Source organism: Mobula hypostoma, chromosome 1 (assembly GCF_963921235.1).
Source record: "Mobula hypostoma chromosome 1, sMobHyp1.1, whole genome shotgun sequence".
Classification (NCBI taxonomy): domain Eukaryota; kingdom Metazoa; phylum Chordata; class Chondrichthyes; order Myliobatiformes; family Myliobatidae; genus Mobula; species Mobula hypostoma.
This window is the reverse complement of record NC_086097.1, coordinates 87,811,626-87,834,919: the sequence shown is the minus strand read 5'-3', so window position 1 is coordinate 87,834,919 and position 23,294 is coordinate 87,811,626. Positions and strand designations below refer to the sequence as shown.

Below are 23,294 nucleotides of genomic sequence, written 5' to 3'. Positions count from 1 at the left end.
GAAAATAATGCAGGAACATTCAGAACTGAAAACTTTGTTGATTGCAGAATGGTTTGGGCTTTCAACATATGTGGCTGAATTGAAGAAATGGTCAGAGCGTTGCTAGTTCAAGGATCGTTTAGTTTGTGGAATCTTACATGAAAGTATCGAAAAAGGACTTCAAACTGAATCATAACTCACATCGATGGAAACAGCAGAGAGATAGGAAATTAAGTTGCAGTCAGGAATGAAAGTGAGCGAAAACAAAATTACAGTGTCATAACAGAAACCGGCCTGGCCAGACAAACTGAGCTCCAACATATCAGACCAATGCAAGTTATCACTGGAATTTAGAAGAATGTTGGGGTGGGGAGAGAATCTCATTGAAACCTACTGAATTCTGAAAGGATTAGATAAGGTGAATGTGGAGAGGATATTTCCTACAGTGGGGGTGTCCAGAACTTGAGGGCACAGCCTCAAAATTGAGGGGTTAGTCTTTAGAACAGAGGTAAGGAGGAATTTTTTTTTAGCCAGAGAGTAGTGAATCTGTGGAATGCTCCACCACAGACGGATGTGGAGACCAAGACCTTGAGTACATGTAAAGTGAAAATTGATAGTTTCCTGATTGGTCAGGGCATCAAAGGTTATGGTGAGAAGGCAGGTGTACAGGGTTGAGTGGGATCTGGGATTAGTCATGATGGAATAGCAGAGCAGACTCAATGGGTTGAATGGCCTAATTCTTCTTCTATGTCCTATGGTCTAAGTTCAAAGGTAAAACTTGCAGAAAATTCGACAAAGTAGACACATACGAAGTGCATGTCGGGCAGACAAAAATAAATAGACTGCACAGGGAAGAGATAATGATAATAAGTCAAGTAGCAGTTTCAATAAGAACATTAATCTGCATGCTGTTGATGAAAAATCTAATTATGATGAGATTGATGCAGGACTGAGTAGCCTTGAGATTTAAATATAAAAACCAACAAGAAACTTACAGCAGAAGTGAGTGGCAAATTAATTAAAATGGAATTGGACACTGGCTCGGCTGTGTGAGTCATTCAACAAAATGAGTTTGAATGGCATTTCGAAGATACTGGTCTCAAGCCTGAAGATATCCAGCTAGGAACTTATATTAGGGAAAAGATAACTCCTGTGGGAATTAAATTCGTAACCATGAAATAGAATAACCAGCAAGCCAAATTGAGCTTGTATGTGGTAAAAAAAAAAGAGCAGGGCCAGCATTGTGGGGCCATGATTGGCTGAGATAACTACAACTTGATTGCAAATCCACCCACTGCAATACACTCAACTGAAAGTAAATTAAGAAAGGGCTTGGATGATGCCAGAGCAGGGTTCAAGGGTGGCATTGGAAAATGCAGACGTATCAAAGGTAAAATAGTGCTAACTGAAAATGCCACATTCAAGATTTACAAAGCCCATCCAGTTTCTTATACCATCTATGATAAAGTAGCCAGTGAGTCAGATTGCATGGAGGTTGAAGGAAGTCTTTCCAAGGTTGAGTGCAGCCCATGGGCAATGCATGTGGTCCCAGAATCGAAGAAAAATGGGTCTGTTAGGATCTGTGGTGATTCTAAGGTCACCATCAAACAAGTACTGAAACTAGATCAACATCCTCTGCCCTGGATAGAGGATACCTTTGCAAACCTTTCTGGAGGATAACACTTCAGCAAAGTGGACTTACACAGCTGAGGCCTAACTGCCGATGAAGTTCGAAAAGAATCCAAAGTGTTCCCCATCATAATTACTCACAAAGGGCTTAAATCGCTATACAGGTTTTACCTGCTATCCGAAAATAGAGCGTTCCTATGAAACCTTTTGTAAGCTGAAATGGCGTAAGGCAAAGAAGTAATTACCATTAATTTATATGGGAAAAAATTTTGAGCATTCCCAGACCCAAAAAATAACCTACCAAATCATACCAAATAGTACATAAAACCTAAAATAACACTAACATATAGTAAAAGTAGGAATGATATGATAAATAGACAGCCTATATAAAGTAGAAATAATGTATGTACAGTGTAGTTTCACTTACCAGAATCGGGAAGATTCAGCCAAAAACCGATTTATAGAGGGAAAGAAAAGCAAAAGCAAGTACTAATGTAGGTCTTTCGTAGAAGCGAAGTGGCGTAAAGCGAACTTTCGTAAAGTGGGGGACACCTGTAATACGCTTATTTTTGGAGGAGCATCTGCACTCTGGCAGAAAGCCAGGGACCAGGTGCTGCAAGGCTGCCAGGCACTCAGTGCTGCCTGGATGACCTCATTGCTACCTGTAAGGATGACGAGGAACATTTCCAAAATCTCGAGACAGTATTAAAAAAAAACAGAAGATTATAGGCTCAGGGTGTGATGCAACAAGTGTTAATTCTTTAAACCACGCATCACTTACTGTGGTCACACCATTGATGCACAAGAATTACACAAGTGTGTTGAGAAAATTCAAGCAGTGGTGGATGCCCTGAGGTCAAGGAACATGTCACAGCTGTGTTTCTTTTTCAGATTTGTTCCTGCCAAACCTGGGCACTGTGCTCCACCCCTTGAACTCACTGACTGGCAAGAAATGGTAATCTACCAAGCAGTGTGAGGAGGCTTTCCAAAAGACAAAGGAAATCAGGATGGCAGACACTGTACTGACACATTATGATCTACACTGACCATTATGACCTATACTTTACTGATCCTGGGGGAAATTGGTTTCCGTTACAGCTGAACCATAAGTAATTAAATAGTAATAGAACCATAAATAGTTAAATAGTAATATGTAAATTATGCCAGTAAATTATGAAATAAGTCCAGGACCAGCCTATCGGCTCAGGGTGACTGACCCTCCAAAGGAGGAGTTGTAAAGTTTGATGGCCACAGGCAGGAATGACTTCCTATGACGCTCTGTATTGCATCTCAGTGGAATGAGTCTCTGGCTGAATGTACTCCTGTGCCCAACCAGTACATTATGTAGTGGATGGGAGACATTGTCCAAGATGGCATGCAACTTGGACAGTATCCTCTTTTCTGACACCACCGCCAGAGAGTCCAGTTCCATCCCCACAACATCACTGGCCTTATGAATGAGTTTGTTGATTCTGTTGGTGTCTGCTACCCTCAGCCTGCTGCCCGAGCACACAACAGCAAACATGATCGCACTGGCCACCACAGACTCGTAGAACATCCTCAGCATCGTCCGACAGATGTTAAAGGACCTCAGTCTCCTCAGGAAATAGAGACGGCTCTGACTCTTCTTGTAGATAGCCTCAGCGTTCTTTGACCAGTCCAGTTTATTGTCAATTCGTATCCCCAGGTACTTGTAATCCTCCACCATGTCCACACTGACCCCCTGGATGGAAACAGCGGTCACCGGTACCTTAGCTCTCCTCAGGTCTACCACCAGCTCCTTAGTCTTTTTCACATTAAGCTGCAGATAATTCTGCTCACACCATGTGACAAAGTTTCCTACCGTAGCCCTGTACTCAGCCTCATCTCCCTTGCTGATGCATCCAACTATGGCAGAGTCATCCGAAAACTTCTGAAGATGACAAGACTGTGTGCAGTAGTTGAAGTCCGAGGTGTAAATGGTGAAGAGAAAGGGAGACAAGACAGTTCCCTGTGGAGCCCCAGTGCCGCTGATCACTCTGTCGGACACACAGTGTTGCAAGCACACGTACTGTGGTCTGCCAGTCAGGTAATCAAGAATCCATGACACCAGGAAAGCATCCACTTGCATCACTGTCAGCTTCTCCCCCAGCAGAGCAGGGCGGATGGTGTTGAACGCACTGGAGAAGTCAAAAAACATGACCCTCACAGTGCTCGCTGTCTAGGTGCAGTCATATCACATGTTAAGAGTGATGGAAGTGAACACCCCTTAGCCTTTGCAACACATTCCTTTACCGTTGCAGAGAAAGATTATACACAGATTGGTGGAGAGGTCTTGAACCTGGTTTGGTGTGTACAACGTTTCAGCCCGTGTGTTGGAGAGAGCTTACCCTCTGCACTAATCATCAACCACTAGTGTTCAATAACAGTCCACTGAAGTGTGTTCTACTACCAGCAGCAACACAAATGCAGAGATGGGCTCTGATTCTTGGAGGACACAATTACAAAATCAATTTCAAGGGACAACTAATCATTAAAATGTTGATGGATTATCCTGTTTACCCTTGGAAAAGGAAATAACTGAAAAATTTACAAAAGAGTGCACTCCTCTTGATATATTCTCCCTAATATAAATCAAAAGTCTTCCGATTACAATAGGGATGATCCAAAGGGAAACCAGAAAAGACTCCACATAGTCTCAGGTCTACACGGCCACCCAAAATGACTGGAATGTGCAGCAGAAACTCCAGGTTCCTCGTTTTTAAACAGCCCCTGGATGAACTATCCCTTTATAGCGGAGAACTAAAGTTTTGGAGGAACTACGTGCTGGTCATCTAGGCATGGTCAAAATGAAAGTATTAACTCAAAGCTTTGTCTGGTGGCCATCAGCAACATTATCTCTGGCTCTGTGTTTTTCTTTTGATTAGCTTTGTGTTTTGGAGTTACAAAACCTAACACTTTGTATCTTTCAAGTTCATAAAATTTAAGTTAACGAGTAGACAATACAGAGGAGTATTGCTTTCTAGTGAGATAAAAAATAGTTAGAACGTAAGAAGTAGGAAAGGGAATAAAGTATTTGATTCTTCAAGCCTGCTCTGCCATCCATTAATATCATGGCTGAGCTTTCACCTCAGCATCATCCCTGTTTTGAATCCAGCCAACATCTCAGCCTCCAATGCTACCTGTGCCACAAATGGCAACGATTCACCATCCTCTGAGTGAAGAAATTTCTCATTTCAGTCCTAAATTCTGACCCCTTGTTTCAAGACAGATCGCTGGTTGTACATTTGACAGCCTGGTAAAACACTCATCCTGCATCCACCCAATCAAGTGCAGTGTGGAAATATAACCTTCCGAATACAGGCAGGTCATGCATTAAACCAAAAAAAGCACTTTTTTCTCATGCAAATGCAAATCTGGTGACTTCTGACCCAAAAGACTGTTATGCCTGTACGGAAAATAAAATAAGGAAAAATGTATTTGACATAGAACATCCAAAAGGATTTGCAAAGCAATTCCAATTCTGTTTTAAGTACAGAATTCTTTCATTACTTTGATTAGAAAGGGCAGCTCCTCAAATTTCAGTTGTCTTCCTAATATTAATACCAGTCATTGGTTTGAAAAATTTCAAGTTTACCCTGAGAATATACTCCCACTGAAGCAAGATTCTTAAAGCCACGATCACTTTCAAATTCTAAATGAACATTCAGATTTGCTGATATCTATTTTACATATGGCAGAATATATTCTATTTAACAAATTTTCTTAACGCAATTTCATTAACGAGAGAACAATAATATGTTCTGAGCCAGTTCTAACACCACAGAAAATGTGAAACAAACAGAAAGGTGATATGAGAAATGAAAGTATCTGCAAATTGGCAATTTTCACTCTAGGGAACATGTTAATTGCTAGAGTATGCTCTTCTAAATGCAAAGTAAAGGTACATTGTTTCTGCAGAACTTTTAATATGGCAATCAAACACACAAAGTAGGAATATAAATGCCAAAGAAACTCACTGAAGGAAATAAAGCCTCCCCTCAAACCATCGCAGACCAATCCTCTTATGTGGCTAAATGCAATGCATTGTATGGTTGGCTGGACATTTTAAATGAGTGTTTCACAGAACAAAAAATGTTCCTGAATAGTTGCTGGATATTTGTGGAACAGCATATGCCAAGTGATGAATAAGGAAATTCAGACTCATAGATTAGCCTGCTCTGACATTGTGTGTTCCGTTATTCCAAGTTTGGATCTGTTGTGATAGGTATAAGTTGTAATGATTAAACAATAACTCTATTGTTCAAACAACTACTGTAGTTGGTAAAGGATCTTTGTCTTAATATCAAATTATGTGTAACTTTCCAGCTAGTTTTGTTTGAAGTTACAAGTGTAAAATCATTCTATTTAAATGTACTATTTTTCAGCTAAATATGAACTTGTTGCAACACTGAATTTAATGAAAAAGTACTGAAGATGTTGGAAATCTGGAATAAACATAAAAAGATACTACAACTATCAGATGCAGTCGCACCTGTGAAGGTAGGATCCATGACAAAATTTCAGATCAATGACTTTTCCACCACTACCCTCAAACACAAGGTTGAGAAAAGCTACCTTGGTAAATTTAGTCTTTCATATGACATGCTATAGGTGGTATAAAATGAAAACTCTCTGCAGTTTTTTGCATTCATAGGCAGTTGCCATACCAAAAACCATGATACATCTGGATAGGTGGTTTTATGGGGCATTGACAAAAACTGGTGAGGATCCAAGGGTCGTGGCAAATTTTATTAGCTTCTTGAGGAAGCAGAGGTGCTTGTGATGTTTCTTGGCCATGGCATCAATGCAGCTGGACCAGTACAGGCTGTTGGTAATGTTCACTCCTAGTGACTTGAAGCTGTCAACCCTCATGACTTCAGCATCTTTGATGTAAACGGTAGCAGTAATGTTCTGAGGTCAATGAGCAGCTCTTGAGTTTTGCTGACATTGAGGGAAAGGTTGTTGTCTTGACACCATGTAACGATGATCTCCATCACTTTCCTGTACTTTGCCGCATCACTATTTAAGATATGGCCTACTACACTGCGAACTTGTAGATGGATTTAGTGCAGCAGCTGTCAATGCCGTGATTTGAGTGCCAATTGAGTGTATAGGGACTAGAGTAGGGGACTGAGAATGCAGCCTTGTCGGATACAATTTTTAAGGATGATCATGCTGGAGGTATTGCTACCTATCCATACTGATTTTGGTCTGTTGGTCAGGAAATCAAGGACGTAGTTGCAAAGAGAGGAGTTGAGTCCCAGATGTAGGAGTTTGGAGATGACTTTACTTGAGCTTATAGAATTAACGGAGGCACTGTAATCAAAAATCTCTAACTTAGGTGTCTTCACCTCTAGGGTTAAGTATAGGACCAGGGAGATGGAATCTGCTCTAAATATGTTTCCACAGTAGGTGAATTTGCATTTCATTGAAGTCGTCTGGGAGGCTGGAGTTAATGCATGCTAGACGAGCCTCTCAAAGTATTTTGCAACGGTGGATGTTAGAGCCATTAGGTGGTAGTTACTGAGTCAAGAGCAAAAGTGCAGATCAAATGCAATACTTTATCTTGAATGGTTAAAGTGATGAATTAAAAACTAATTGAGTAATGAAATTGTTTCACATCCCCGATACGAATTTTGCAGATGATGAGTCTTATTTAAAAGATCACATAGCCTCTGCTCCATTCTTAAAGAGGTTGCTCTTCAGCTTACTGAAAAGGGGAAAATGCAATCCAATACAAAGAATAGTATTAACCATCTTCATTTGAATAGAAAGGTAAATCAGGGCTTTAGCCAATGGCCCATCGCATAAATCAAAAACCTGATTTGATATCTGGGTGGTGGGTTGAAAACACGTCACTACCAAAGGAGGTGTAGCACTTGATGCATATCACAAGTCCTGGTTATGCAAGCACTCACACCAGACAAACAATCTCTGAAGAGTATTAATAATGGCTGAGTTTACCCATCCTGTAAAGACACTCTACAGAAGAAGGCAATGGTAAACCACTTAAGCAGAAAAATTTGTCAAGAACAATCATGGTCTTATGACAGGGCACATTATGATGATGGTGATGATCCAATATTTAGAATATAGAAAGGTTCTATGTTTGATCTCAATACCTGCACATTCTGCTTCTCACTCAACAAGTGGTTATTCATAATTAATGAACCATGTAATAGCAATGTTTACCAATGACTTTTGTTCTTGATTATTACCTTGCATTATAATGTGCAAATGTGCATGTCAAGGGTTTTGACATCCAAAATTTGTTTTTGTATATAAATGAACTTGAGAGATTGTCCCTGAGGTGAAGTGCCAAAACAATTAACAACAATTAACTGCTGAGGGAGAAAGAAAATGCAAAGAGTATTTGAAATCTTGGATTTTCACTCTAATCAGGTTATAGACCAGCCTAGCATTTTTACTGTTGAACAGGTGGGACAAAACTGAGTTAAGGTATTAAAGGTACTAATTAATCTGCACATCACTTAAACCTGTGCCCAAATAAAGGCTTTGTAAGTAAAGGAAATCTTTCTCTTGCTGAAGTACCAAGGCCTACCTGCTGCTTGTTGTTTGGTGTATAAGGAAGGAGAGTGGAGACGTGAAACATGATCTCATAATCTTTGTAGGTCGTGTAGAGGGAATGAGTACCGGTTGAGTCAGCTGAAAACACAGCAAAATACATCATTAGTGAGAAACTCAAAAACAGATGTGACTACAATGAAATCACAGATCAGCATACAGAAAAAATCTATTGAAAGTTTTACTACAATGTTGTTACAACTGAACTGCCATCTTCTGCAGGCAGGCTGTTCAAAGCTATCCAGCGCTTATTTATCCGATTGCAGGACCATATCAATAACAAACATAAATTGCAACCCCAGAGTTCATTATCAAACCTAAATGATTAAGCACACCATCATAAATAACTACATAAAATTTAAATTTTAAATTTAAATACAGACTTAGGGAAGCCTGAAAGAACTTAGCCCCCAAAGTAGATTGCAACACTATGTAATGTTCTGATTAATAGAAACTTAAATTGAACACAAGCAATAACAAAAATGCAGGGGTTAATTTCAGATTTTATTTTGTCTGCAGGGCAACTTCAAAGGAACTCAATTAGTATTCCATTATAATCCACCTACAACTAACAGTACCCAAAACAGTACCCCTAAATCAGAATCAGTTTTAATACCACCGGCATATGTCATGAAATTTGTTGACTTTGCAGCAGCAGTACAAAAAGTAGAGAGATAGTGTTTATGGGTTCACTGTCCATTCAGAAATCAGACAGCAGAGGGGAAGACTTGTATTCACAAAAGTATGGTCTTCTAACTTCATTCCTAGTGAATGAAATTTCTAGGTTATATGGAGTAAACTGATAATTCCTAATGTTTCCATTGACTTCTCATGTTAAAGTTGCTCACAGCAGCAATAAAAGGCCTCTATGAAACCAATAGTCATACAGTGGTTTGGCTCAAATAAAGAATCTGACCAAAGCGATAATAAATTAGTAAACCTTCGTACAATATTATAAACAGAACTAAAAATATGGTTTATAGACTTGTTGTAAAACACTTTTTTTTAAAAAATCCTGCTGTTGAAGTGACGAAGGAGAACTTCTGGAAGAGAAAGCTTCATTCTTGATTAGTAATGCTTGTTCATCCATAAAGATTGCACTCTTCATCAGCACAGGAAAAGCTTTCTGGGTGTTGAGCTAAATGGCCTGTGTGCAGATTTTCATCAATTTCTTATTTTCATCTCGGTAACTTTAGAAATATTCACTAATTTCTTCTGAACTTGAAGTAACTTTCTTAGTCTTGATTCACCTGATGCTTATTTCTGTTACAGCTTGGCTATAAGAAAGAAAATGCTGTCTTTTTTTAAGTTAGGCCAATTATAACTATTAATAATGACATATTTATATCAGGATGAGCTATTTTTCAAAGATGTTTTATTGACTTCCAAGTTTGAGATGATATGTTAAAAGAAAATCCATTTCTAATTAATTGGATTGTCCTTATTAATGGCAATTTTATATTTTTTTTCTAGGATGCCAACCAATAAATGGAATCACTTTGTTCATTACAGCAAAATAGGGCTACACCTTTGAACATAATACCCTGTCATCCTACTGAAAGCAGTAAGGGTCAAAATCATTACATAGAATTTCAAATTTATGCATGATTTGTTTTCTGTTACAAAAATAAGCATAACTCAAGGAATTTTTAAATATATTGCCTAATACGAGTCGATCCCTTGGATACTTATTGTAAGTACCACTGACTCTAATAGAACTCCTAATACAAATTAGGAAGGTGACCCATGGAAGGCTATTTTAAGAGTGAAGAAACAATTCTGATTGAAGTTAGAGACTGAGTTGTATGCACGTCAGCTCTGGCAGGGTTTGCAGGCCATTATTTCTTACAAGGTGAAACCTAACATCATGAATGGCTGTGATGCTTCACTCCCAGCTGAGCTCAACACCTTTTTATGCACAATTTCAAAGGGAGAATAAAACTACTACTGTGCAAATCCCTGCAGCAATTGGTCACTCTGTGATCTCTGACTTGGAAGCTGGTGTCAGAACATCTTAGAAGAGTGTGAACCCTCACAAGACATCAAGCCCTGATAGTGTACCTAGTAGAGCACTGAAAACCTGTGCTAACCAACTATTGGGAGTGTTCAAGGACATCCTCAATCTCTCACTGCTGTAGTTGGAAGTTCCCACCTGCTTCAGAAGGGCAACATTCATATCAGTGCCCAAGAAGAACAGGGTGAGCTGCCTCAATGACTATTGCTCAGATCCACTCACATCTACTGTGATGAAGTGTTTTGAGAGGATGGTCTGGTCAGAATCAACTCATGCTTAAGAGAGAACCTTGACATGCTGCAATTTGTCTATTGCCACAACAGGTCTAGAGTGGATGTAGTCACACTGGCTTTGGACCACCTGGACACTAGCAACACCTTCATCAGGCTGCTGTTTATCGAATACACCTCAGCATTCAATACCATCAATGTTAATCAACAAGCTCCAAAACCTGGGCCTCTGTACATCCCTCTGCACTTCAAGGATGCGTATTTAGCCCACTGCTCTACTCTTGCTATGCCCATCTATTAACTTGCTGATGATACAATTGTTGGCAGCAATTCAGATGATGAAGAGGAAGATTACAGAGTGAGAGAGATCAGCTGGTTGAGTGATGTCGCAACAACAACCGTTTGCTCAACATCAGTAAGACCAAGGAATTGACTGTGGAATTCTGTAAGGGGAAGTTGAGACACCACACACCAGTTTTCCGAGGGATCAGCAGTAGAAAGGGTGAGCGGTTTCAAGTTCCTGGATGTTACAACTGTGGCTATATTTTGAGTTTGAGGAGACACGATATGTCACCAAAGACTCTCTCAGTTTCTACAGATGTACCGTGCAGAGAATTATAACTGGTCGCATCACCGTTTGGTGTGGAGGAGGAGCCAATGCACAGGATCAGAAAAAGTTGCAGAAAGTTGCAAACTCAGCCAGCCCCACCAAGAGCACCAGCCTTCCCATCAGAGAAGGCAATGGCTCAAAAAGGCTGTATCCATCATCAAGGACCCCAGTCACCCAAGGCATGAATTTTTTTCATTGCTATTATCAAGGAGGACGTTCAGGAGCCTGAAGACACAGATCAATGTTTTGGGAACAGCTTCTTCCCCTTTGCTATCAGATTTCTGAACAGACAATTACCCCATTAAGACTATCTCACTATATTTTTCTCTTTCTCTGTACTACTTACTTAATGAATAATATATTTCATATTGAAATATAATTTTTATTATTATGTATTGTAATTTACTGCTACTGCACAACAACAAATTTCATCATATATATATCAGCGATATTAAGCCTGATTCCAAATCTGAAATCTACAGGCAGAAATGAGATGGCTGATCTCAAACAAGCAGTTCCTTCAGGTCAAGGAAAGGAGGAGAAAAGTAATATACCAAAGCTGACATTTATATCAGGTCGTAGAATTACGTGTTATAGAATTCACGTGAATAGATATAGATAAGGGAGAGATAAGCCACTATTTAAATGAACAATGAATAGAGGCAGGTGGGGGTGGAGACATGGTTAGGGAATGCCCTCTCACGTGGCTTTAATTGCTCATACTAACAGATGCCACTAATGATGGCCCTGTGGTTCAAAAGTCAGGCTCAAGTTTTCTAGTTATAAATGATTCATGTTTACTGGCTACAGGCAACTCTGCAGACAAAATCTGCATCCTGTGATCTCAGTCATACAGGGTAGAACATCATTCATGCACTGAATACCACTTGGTATTGCATTAATAGCATGTCATAAACAATTGGCCTTTTTACATCACAGGTCAGATGAGCATCTCAGAAAGATTAGAAAAGAGATTGGTTAGGGTGGTGCATGAGGGTTCACAGGACACGAAAGGAAAAAACTAAACTCTGTAAGAGTACATTGAGTAGCAAATATATCAGCAGAGCCTTGACATTGACAGAACTCTGGATTATTACTGCAGCCACAAGAGAAATAAAAGAAAGAAAGATTAACAAGTGTAACATATGGCTAATGGCCATTGTCAGGAAGAGAGTTTTCATTTCATCATTCTGAAACATGAGAACCATTCCATGAAGATGCAGTATGTCACAACAGAAAGGGAGATTTAGGAGAACAGCTAAACAGTTAAATGTGAATATAAATTAAAATATAAATAAAAGCAAGATCTGGAAAAAAATAAAAGCAATCAAGAAAATGCAGAGAACATTAACTAATATAAAAGCAAAAATAACTGCATGAGAAGGAATGAAGCGAAATTGACAAATTGATGGCTGGGAAACAACTGTGATTAAAAACAACTCATTACTTTTGAGCAGAAGTAAAATCAAGAGAAAGGGAGTCATTTAATTTACCATCATTCACTGGCTGTGCTGGGGAGGAGAAAGGAGAATGGAAATATGGAGCTCCTTTCTCAAGCAGTATGTCTACATACCCACAAAAGATATTTATATTATACTTAATGAAATAGAAGTTTATTATGTTAAATCTTACTGAGCCCTTTGGGATTACTGGTCAACACACTAAATTTTAAATGGCTAATTGCAGACAGATACATTTCATACAGAAACAAATGCACTGGACAGGAAGATTGATTTCAACAAAACTGAAAAAGTAGCCCAGGAGAAAAAAATAACAAATCAGAGGACTTAAAAAAAAATAAAGCCTTCATTTCCTTTAAGATCTTAATGGGACGATTGGCTTGTTCTTCATTTAGTGGAGTGGTGGATCTGATAGATAACAAGTGGATGAGCACTGGGCAGAAAAGAGGATGGGATAGGATACTGTCTGAATGAATACAAAATAATTAACAAGAAAATTAACTGGGCAAAGCTGGATGTTGAAAGATGTTGGGTATATGCAAGCAGAGAGATTCACCAGATCAAGAACATTAATATACACACCTGAACTATACAGAGCAGAAAATAATACTGATGGAGTACCAAGTTTTATAAATGAAATGAAATAGTCAATTTTTGTAAAAATCTCAGGCAAATGGTTGAACTTGGATGAAGAACTTGCAATTACTAGTTACATCACCTGGGGTAAGCAGTAATGTTACCTTGTAGTAAAAGCAAGAAAATGCCAAAAATATTCTGCTTTGACAAAGGGTTTCTGACCAAAATAGTGCCTGTTTCTCTTCTCACAGGTGCAGCCTGACATACTGAGTAGTTCCAGCATTTTGTGCATCTGCAGTTTTATTTTTACTCTTCCGTTGCATCAATCAAGCAAGCTGCTGCAATTCAATGTCAACTACTTGATAACAGATTCAGAAATTCTCAATGTTAAACAGTGATTATGCAACATTTGTACTTTTATTTATTCTTGGGTATTAGATTTTAGTTCTTAGGCTTCATTGCTTAAACCTAAAAGCCCTTGGGAAAGTGGTGGTAAGCTGCCTTCATTATAATTCTGACGTGTCTCCTAGATGGCGGAAAGGTCTTACAGTGTATTGAGCAATGATATATTAGTGTATGATTATAGCCATAGGCAATTCATAACATTTGTAAATTATTGGGACAGGATTCTGAAGCTGGCAATACACATTTTTCTCTGTGTTTTCCTGTTTTCTCCATCAGAAATCCAATTTGACTAATAGGATTGTTTGTCATCAATGCATTAGTTCATTAAGCCAAGGAGGAGTATTGCTTTGGATGAAGAGGCAACATAAATGGAAATTCCATAAAGAACATTCAGTGGTGGTTTCAGGGTAAAGCTGCTGTTTGGGAACAAGTCACACCAATTGGTAGGTTAATTGTTCATTGTAAATTGTACCTCAATAAATAAATTTCAGGTATTTGGCCCTTCTTGCCTCCTTTTAAATGACAAGTATCCCAAAACCAACAGCACTGTGATGAACAGCCCTCACAGAATGCATGCCCTCTCCATTAAAAAACGCAGGCAGCCCTCCAAAGGTATCAACAACCAATTTCCTGGGTGCCCATCTCTTCTTCTTTCACCATTAAAACAGCAAGTAAGTGCATCAGGTTCCCAATGGAAGCTGGTAACAGTTTTAACAAGTTTCACCTAACCCAGGGGTGGCCAACTTTTTACATTCCCTGCATCAATTTTTTCACGCACAAGTTCAGATGTGATTTTTTTCACGAACGAGTTCTAAATTAACATATTTTTACAAGAATTGAATGGGGGTACAAGAGTTGTATGGCGCATCTGAACTCGTGAGTGAAATATTGACGCATGGAATGTAAAAGATTGGCCACCCCTGACCTAACCCATTCCCACTGCTTCTGAAAGTTATAATTACCTCAAATACTCAGGTCACTCGTGCTGAATTCATCAATGACTACATGATATATCAGAGGAACAGGAGTCCTTTCTGTGAGCTGAGGGCCTATTAATATCTTCGGCTGCCCTCCATCTTACACACGTGTATGCTTTCTGATGACATGATTGATGGGGAGAATCCAGTCCATTCAGTAGCTCCTACCAATTGTCACACACCTGATCAACTTCTCATTCGTAAAAAAAAGTGCATTTTGATTCTCTGTTCCCAAGCAGCTTATTACCATTTGCTTTCTCAGGCCACTTATGCTGTGACTGATAGTTGCCAATGACCATAGGGTCATGAAAACCAAATAAACTTCAGATGTTGAAATAGCTTAAACAGGGAAGATAGAAAATATAGAGAGGGGCCCTTTGAGCCCCTATTTGGGCACACTTCCAAAGTCCTTACTTTTGGTGTCCAGCTGTGCTCGGTACTTGCCGAAGCCCTTGAGACGTACTTTTTCTCCCAGCAACTGGAGAAACTCTTCAAATGCAGGACCAGCCACTTCATTGTTGTACATCTCCTCCTCTGTGCTCTGTCCGGCTTTACAGTACATTACCCCCACTTTGTGCTGGAAACTAAGCTGTTGGATTAGAAAGGTTATAATTTCATCATTTTGCATTGACTGTCTAAATGAATGATGAAGCATCAATCCACTGGCCACACTAGGCATCAAACAAATGGTATTGCTATGGTCTCTCAGATGGTATCTTTAGCAATGATTTCTAACATGGAATAATCACTTATTTGAAAACAAACTTGACTTGTCCAGAGAGACAGGCAGCGCCGACTCTAGTCCATCTGTTTGTCTGATGCAGAGTTTCTGGGACAGCAGGACTGGAATCATCTGAAGGCCAAGGTCAGGAAAGGAGTGAAATTTCCCATCCTGAATGATATAATTAACCAGATGATTTTTGATAATTTTACAATCATTTATTTTAAAAAATGAATCAGTTTCAGTTCTATAAATGCAGAACAGGCTCAGAACATTTATTTTCTTTTAATATATACGAGGACAGGCCAAGCACTTTCTTTAATTCTGGAGCCTCAGTTTTGGCAGGTTGTATTATGTAGGTTTAAAAAAATAGGCCTGATGATGAAAACATTTTCCCTATTGTCATAACAGTCACTTTTGATCAGAAAAAAAATGAAAACAATGGAACCACACAGATACAGACACAGGGATAAATTTAGAAGCTTGTGTGAAAGCCTTGCCAAGGCTTCAGGGTTGTAATTTGATTTTTTCAGTACTAAGTGCTAAAGAGCAATTGAATCTGGTGGGAAGTCTTTTTACTATTACAATTTTTTATGTCAGGATGGTTGCAGGAAAATAAGATGCATCAGGAACACAACATCAGCATCAAGATGGAGAGGGAGAACGTATATCTTTTATTACCAGTCGAATTTTGTGACATTTCTTTAAGCTACATAGTACTGAAACAGGCACTTAGGCCTGGTAAATCCATGCAGATCATCATGCACCCATTATAAACTAATCTAAGTTTACTTTGCACGCATGCCTATCAACTCCCTCCAGATTCTACCTCTCAGCCATATCGTTGGGGGCAGTTCACAGTGGCCAATTAGCCTACCAACCTACATTGCTTGGGATGTAGGAGGAAACCTAGGTGGGCACAGGGAGAATGTGCAGGGAGGACTGAAACCAAGGCACTGGCATTGAGAGGCAGCAGCACTACCAGTTGTACCACTGTGCCATCCTGGGCTCACTACTCCAGATGACAAGTTATGCCATAAGAAGACCAATCTGCACCAAACACTCACGACAAGGAAATAGATTGTGATTGAAATTGTTAAGGACACCATAAACTTCCTTCGGAACTTCAATGATGGGTAAACAACCAGAAGTTACAGAACAAAGCCATATACCAATAAAAAGCTACCAGCTGTCATTCTAACAGTTACAGATTTGAGACATTTCAGATTTGCCATATCCATACTGGAAACATCAAGCTTGATCCAATATCTTTGGATTCAAGTATGGCTTTGGAGTGGACTTTGGAAGGTGCAGTGGGATGGAACTACCAGAGGACTCTACAAAGAGTTGGCACAAAATAAATGGGCTGAATGGCCTCCATTTTTACTGTATTGACTTTGATGACTATAGTGATTTTATTTTGACTGAAGAAGCAGAACAAAACATAACAAGTAAGCAGTGGCATAAGCCCAGGGTTCCTATTCACTCATTGCACAAGTTGTTCTAGATTTTAGAAGTGATCTCAACCATTTTTAAAACATGGTGGAACTGAGTGGTCTTAACTCCAGTAAACATTTCGGAAATTAGAGAACTAACTGCATCAAACTGGAAAATATAACTGACCTCATGAGATCATTTGCAGTCCATAACCACATCCATGAGCAATGAATAACATGCAGATTGTAATATGTTACAATTAAATTAACTTAATAAGGGTTGTTTTAAAAATTAGTGGTGACAATTTATAAGTTTTAAACAAATTTTAAACTCAAAAGAGATGATACCTCAGTCATCTCATTAAAATCCAAGAGTGTCATTTCCTTAATGTCTTTCATTGAAGCTCCTGCGGCAAGGCAGCAACTGAACTAAACCCTCCAACCTTCCTTGTGAAAAATACAAAAATAAACATTTTATAGAAAGCAAGATTAAATGAAAAATACTCACTCCTTGCTCATCCAATTTCATGAGTTGGTCTGTAACTTTTGGAGTATTCAGGCCCAGTCTCAGACAATTAACACTGAGTTCTGGTACAGCAAATTCAAGTACTTCTTTCATGGGTATACCTCTAGCTGTGCCATGCTTGGCTGTTGAAGGAACTGCATCTTCCAACACAGAACCTCGTAAAGTAGTCAGCTGGAAAACATCAAACGAGATTTTATATTGCTGTCAACCCCTGTGCCTTTGATTATTTACTCAGAGAGTTACATTGGCTCAAGATTTGTGTTCAATTTTCAGTCTATGTTTTGCTGGGCAAACTCAGTGAACACCATACCACAGCAGTGAAAATAGGAAAATCAGCCAGGGTTCCCACTTCAGATCATTTCCAAATGTCTTGTTATAAATATCCATTCATGAATATTAGGTTACAACCTACCCTCATTTAGAGGCAAACCATCATGAAAAGACTGAAAGGTGCCCATTCCCTGAGGCAACATGAGCCAGGTAAGAAACCATGCTTTTAGCTATGAAAAATGATCTAATGATCTTGAATGCATGTATGCAAGGTTTTAAAACTTTCCTTTTGTAGACATTATTGGCCTCTGAATTGGAATCAAACTCTCTCAAGAATAGTCGAGATGAATTGAGAGTGTGGATATAAAGCAAACAAAATAGATAAAACAGAGGGAAGTTTGCTGTCCTATTTCAAATGAATGAAATGCTTTTAGGATTTCTATTAATTAATATGAATATAAATGATAAACTCAACATAATGTTTTGCTAGAAATTGTACATGCAAAATTTTCAACATCATAGAGTTGGTAAAGATACTGCATAATCAGGTAAAATTACAGATCGATTTCAGGCCAGAACCCTATTGGATAAGGCCAGCACCAAACAATTTCAGTCTGGGATTTTTTAGCTACAGGTTCTACAGCACCAATGGGAATTCATCATGCAAATATTTCAGAAGTAAGATGTAAAATATGGAGAGGTTTAGTATCCAGTAGCTCTATTTCTAACTACTTTGATCACACCTGGAGTACACCAGATATAGTGTAGAAGTCCTAGGCACACATATATGTAGCTATGGTGCCTAACACTTCTGCACAATTCTGTATTTGTCAACTTGGAATGGAGAGTGAGATTGTAAATCTGGCAGGAGCAAAAGATATCAAGAATGGCAAGGGTGGAGTGCTACAGGAGGGGTGTGGGTAGGGTTGCCAACTTTCTCACTCCCAAATAAGGGACAAAAGTAGCAGTCAAATGCGGGAAGCTTGTGTTTACCCCGAGAAAGACTACCATGACCATGAAGCCTTGCACGGGGACCTGTGTGTGCATGTGTGATGTGCGCATACGTTTACATGCCGAATTTTTTCCTACAAATCGGTTTTGGCTTAATCTTCCCTATTCTGATACACTGTATATACATTATTTCTACTTTATATAGGCTGTGTATTTATCATATCATTCCTGCTTTTACTATATGTTAGTGTTATTTTAGGTTTTGTGTTATTGGTATGATTTGGTAGGTTATTTTTTGGGTCTGGGAAAGCTCAAAAATTTTTCTCATATAAATTAATGGCAATTGCTTCTGCACTTTACGCCATTTCGGCTTACGAACGGTTTCATAGGAACGCTCCACCTTAGTGGGGGAAATACGGGACAAGGGCTGTCCCGTATGGGACAAACCAATTTAGCCTAATATATGGAATGTCCCAGCTAATACAGGACAGTTGGCAACCTTAGGTGTGGGGCAGGAAGAATGCCAGGGATGTGGGCTGGTGTGGGAGCAGACAAGCTCAACCCTAAGATACCAGGCAAGGTAATTTGATTCAAACAACTGGTTTATTAATCAACACACACAAAATGCTGTAGGAACTCAACAGGCTAAGCAGCATGGAAAAGAGTAAACAGATGATGTTTCTGGCCAAGATCCTTCACCAGTCCTGAAGGTCTCTCTGGTGCTTCCTGCTCCCTCGCCTCTTCCCAACCATGACTCCCCTCTCCCTGCCCCCTTCGATTTTGAGTCCACCATATCAGAATCAGTTTATCATCACTCATGTCATGATATGTTTTTGTTTGTGGGAAGAGTACAGTGCAATATATAAAACACTACAGTACCGTGCAAAAGTCTTAGACACTATATTTTATATATATATATATACACGTGTGTGCCTTTTGACTTTTGCACAGTACTATAGCTCTGCATTTAATGAGGGTCAGACTTCAATTGAAGACAGTTGAGAGAAGGTCAACTGGTTTGCTGAAGGCTTTGTTTTGCGGGGAGTAACTATCTCTGCTTAATGGAGTTAAAAAGGATGAGCTGCAGTCTTACTGAAACATGAAAAGATTTATAGGGGACTTTACAGTTTCGGAATAAAGTGTTGCCAACTTGACATGGAGATATGAGGGAATTTTCTTCTTTAACAACTGAAAATAGCAGATTTTTTTAAAATTCAGGAAACTGTAGGACGTTCAGTCATTGAATATACTGAAGCTATGGACAATCGATCAGATTACGGGAGGACAGGCAGGAAAATGGATCTGAGATTTCATCATATCAGCTGTAACCTTATTGAAAGTTGACGTAGGGGTAAGGTGTTGCATGGCCTCTCTTAATAATGCAATACCCTGGTTTAAGACTACGCTTTATTTTATTAATACAGTTATGCTGTTGGATATTTTATTTTCTGCAGATTTTCTCAAAATGTAGTGTTTCTTTAATTACAATATATAACAGAGTATTTCATTTTGCTGCTTAAAATTAAAATACATTTGATTAAGTTAGGCTTATTAAATTAGCCAATAGGATTTGTCTTCTTAACATCCTTTTCTCCCACCAGGCCTGGGCAAGGTTGTATGGAAGACCAGCAGTTACCCATGCTGCAAGTCTCCCCTCTCCACGACACCAATATTGTCCAAGGGAAGGGCATTAGGACCCATGCAGCTTGGCACCAGTGTCGTCGCAGAGCTGTGTGTGATCAAGTGCCTCGTTCAAGGACACAACATGTTCCCTTGGCTGGGGCTCGAACTCACGACTTTCAGGTCGCTAGTCCAATGCCTTAACAACTTGGCCACGTGCGTTTTATTTTTTTATATATGTAGGTGTGTGTGTGTGTGTGTGTGTGTGTGTGTGTGTGTGTGTGTAATAAATAAATAAATAAATAAAATAACGGATGGGGTATGAGGGGGAGGAGGGGCATTAATGGAAGTTAGAGAAGTCAATGTTCATGCCATCAGGTTGGAGGCTACCCAGACGGAATATAAGGTGTTGTTACTCCAACCTGAGTGTGGCTTCATCTTGACAGTCGAGGAGGCAGTGGATAGACATATCAGAATGGGAAATGGGACGTGGAATTAAAGTGTGTGGCCACTGGGAGATCCTGCTTTCTCTGGCAGATAGAGCATAGGTGTTCAGTGAAACGGTCTCCCAGTCTGCGCTGGGTCGTGTCAATATATAGAAGGCCGCATCGGGAGCAGCGGACGCAGCATATCACCCCAGCCGACTCACAGGTGAAGTGTTGCCTCACCTGGAAGGACTGTCTGGGGCCCTGAATGGTAGTGAGGGAGGAAGTGTAAGGGCATGTGTAGCACTTGTTCCACTTACAAGGATAAGTGCCAGGAGGGAGATCAGTGGGGAGGGAAAGATGTGCTTAGTGGAGAGATCCCACCGGAGGTGGCGGAAGTTACGGAGAATTATATGCTGGACCCAGAGGCTTGTGGGGTGGTAGATGAGGACCAGGGGAACTCTATTCCTAGTGGGGTGGTGGGAGGATGGGGGAGAGCATACGTGCGTGAAATGGGAGAGATGCGTTTGAGAGCAGAGTTGATGGTGGAGGAAGGGAAGCCCCTTTCTTTAAAAAAGGAGGACACCTCCTTCGTCCTGGAATGAAAAGCCTCATCCTGAGAGCAGATGCGGTGAAGACGGAGGAATTGCGAGGAGGGGATGGCATTTTTGCAAGAGACAGGGTGAGAAGAAGAATAGTCCAGATAGCTGTGAGAGTCCATAGGGTTATAGTAGACATCAGTAGATAAGCTGTCTCCAGAGATAGAGACAAAAAGATCTAGAAAGGGGAGGGTGGTGTCAGAAATGGACCAGGTAAACTGTCCCTCTCACTATACTCCTTGCCCATCCTCTGGGCTTCACCCCTCCCCCTTTCTTTCTCCCTAGGCCTCCCGTCCCATGATCCTCTCATATCCCTTTTGCCAATCAACTGTCCAGCTCTTGGTTCCATCCCTCCCTCTCCTGTCTTCTCCTATCATTTTGGATCTCCCCCTCCCAAATCTCTTACTAGCTCTTCTTTCAGTTAGTCCTGACGAAGGCTCTGGCCCGAATGTCGACTGTACCTCTTCCTAGAGATGCTGCCTGGCCTGCTGCGTTCCCCCTGCAACTTTTATGTGTGTTGCTTGAAATTCCAACATCTGCAGATTTCCTTGTGTTTGCATTTTTAAAATATGGGGTCATTGTCTTTGGCACAAAATATTGAAATGGGAGTATTTTTAAACTGTGAGAAATTGAAAGATCAGCATGGAAAGTAGTATTTAGTAATTAGTAAATACTAATTTTACTAATGAAGTAAAATTCATTACTTCATTTAGTAATGAAGTAATTACTAAATTGTAATTAGTAAACAATGAAGATAATAAATATCATGTTGCCTTTTATTGCAAAAGGATTTGAAAACTAAGCTAATAATGCCCTATTGCTATTAGAAAAGCCCCTAAGATTTGGAATGCAGTGCACAGGTCTGATCAGTCTAAAGGAGCTATACTTGCGATGGAAAGAGGCAACAATGGCTTGCCAGATTGAAAACGCAAAAGAATCTGCGGATGCTGGAAATCCAGAGCAACACATACAAAATTCTGGAGGAACCCCGTAGGTCAGGCAACACCTACGGAAATTAGTAAACAGTTGACGCTTCATGCAAGACCTTTCATCAGGACCCTGAAGATTAAATATTTGAATAGCAAATCTGAAATGGAAGCCGTCTTTCCTATGCATTTCTTATCGTGCAAGATTATTTCCAATGAACAGTCCAAACCAATTCTCTGTTGTATCCTGAACTATGTAGGAACCCACACTGGAAGATAAATGTTGGCTCAGTTATTAAGGATTAACTTGTACTCTAGATTTGTTGCATCAGTTCATTTGAAAGCAATTGTGTTGTTTTTTTGAAGATTTATTTTTTTTAAAAGAAAACTACAATTAAAATTCACTAGTCAAAAGATCTGTATCCAATGCTAACTCACAGTTTCTAAAATGTACCATAACGCTGAAATACATTATTTTTCATTAGAGAAATGGGCTGTGAAGCTATTAATGCTCTTGCAACTTCCTGAACAAGTGCAGACTAAAACTGATTGTGATGTGAGAAATTGGGCTTCGTCTAAACCAGTGTTTGCTAAACTTGTTTTAAAAAGCACAATGCCCCCCTAAAGGACCTTCATACTTGCATCACCCCTCTTAGGCACAGCATACTTGCTAGCACCCCTATTGTGTAAAACCATGTCTACCAAACGTTAACATGAGAAAAATGATTCTACTTCAAATTTTTATTTGTCTTTAAACTTAGCTTACACAGTGTCTGTACACTATATGGCAGCTTCAATATTGATGTGGTCCTTGAACTTGATGGTTTTTTAGCAAGAGTTGAAATATCTGGTTCAAATTGTGACAGCAAAAGCCTCAAATCCCCATATGTAACAATGTTCAAGGGGTTTCTGTTTTTGAGTCTGGGGTTCACTGCACTCAAGCCTCTTTCAACAAGGTAGGAGGATGGAAATGCAATGATGAGCAGTTTGGCTCTTCTCCAAAGACCTGGAAACTTTGTATGACAATGTAGCCACATACTACTAAAGCTGACATTTTTGAAAAACATTTTTGCTTCTTCATCATTCTGAATTTTGATAAGTTCTTACAAGCTCTCTTCCTGTTCTTCCATTTTGCAAAGAAATGGGTTAATTACCCAGTCTGTAATTTCCAGATTGTTCAAACCCTTGAGTTGATTCCTAAAATCCTTCTTCAGTGATGGCAGGTGTAAGCAGTACTCTTGCAAATCACTGTGTGTGAAAGAGAGTGCCATACTTTCCATGCAGGTAAGCTGTGAGAACATTCTTCTCCCAATCACAAACAAGAGAAAATCAGC

At 39.6% G+C, this 23,294-nt stretch overlaps 1 protein-coding gene across 12 annotated transcripts in view; it reads right to left on the bottom strand.

The window, feature by feature from the left end:
• The window catches only part of sipa1l1 (signal-induced proliferation-associated 1 like 1), a 444,836-nt gene that overhangs the window by 116,774 nt on the left and 304,768 nt on the right, over positions 1-23,294 (bottom strand). For all 12 annotated transcript variants that reach the window (XM_063052303.1, XM_063052359.1, XM_063052321.1 and 9 more), the window contains 3 exons: positions 17,152-17,340; positions 14,901-15,075; positions 8,192-8,295 (listed from right to left, as the gene is read on the bottom strand). In XM_063052303.1, the coding sequence (XP_062908373.1) occupies positions 8,192-8,295; positions 14,901-15,075; positions 17,152-17,340 (468 nt within the window). The remainder of the gene's footprint in view (positions 1-8,191; positions 8,296-14,900; positions 15,076-17,151; positions 17,341-23,294) is intronic.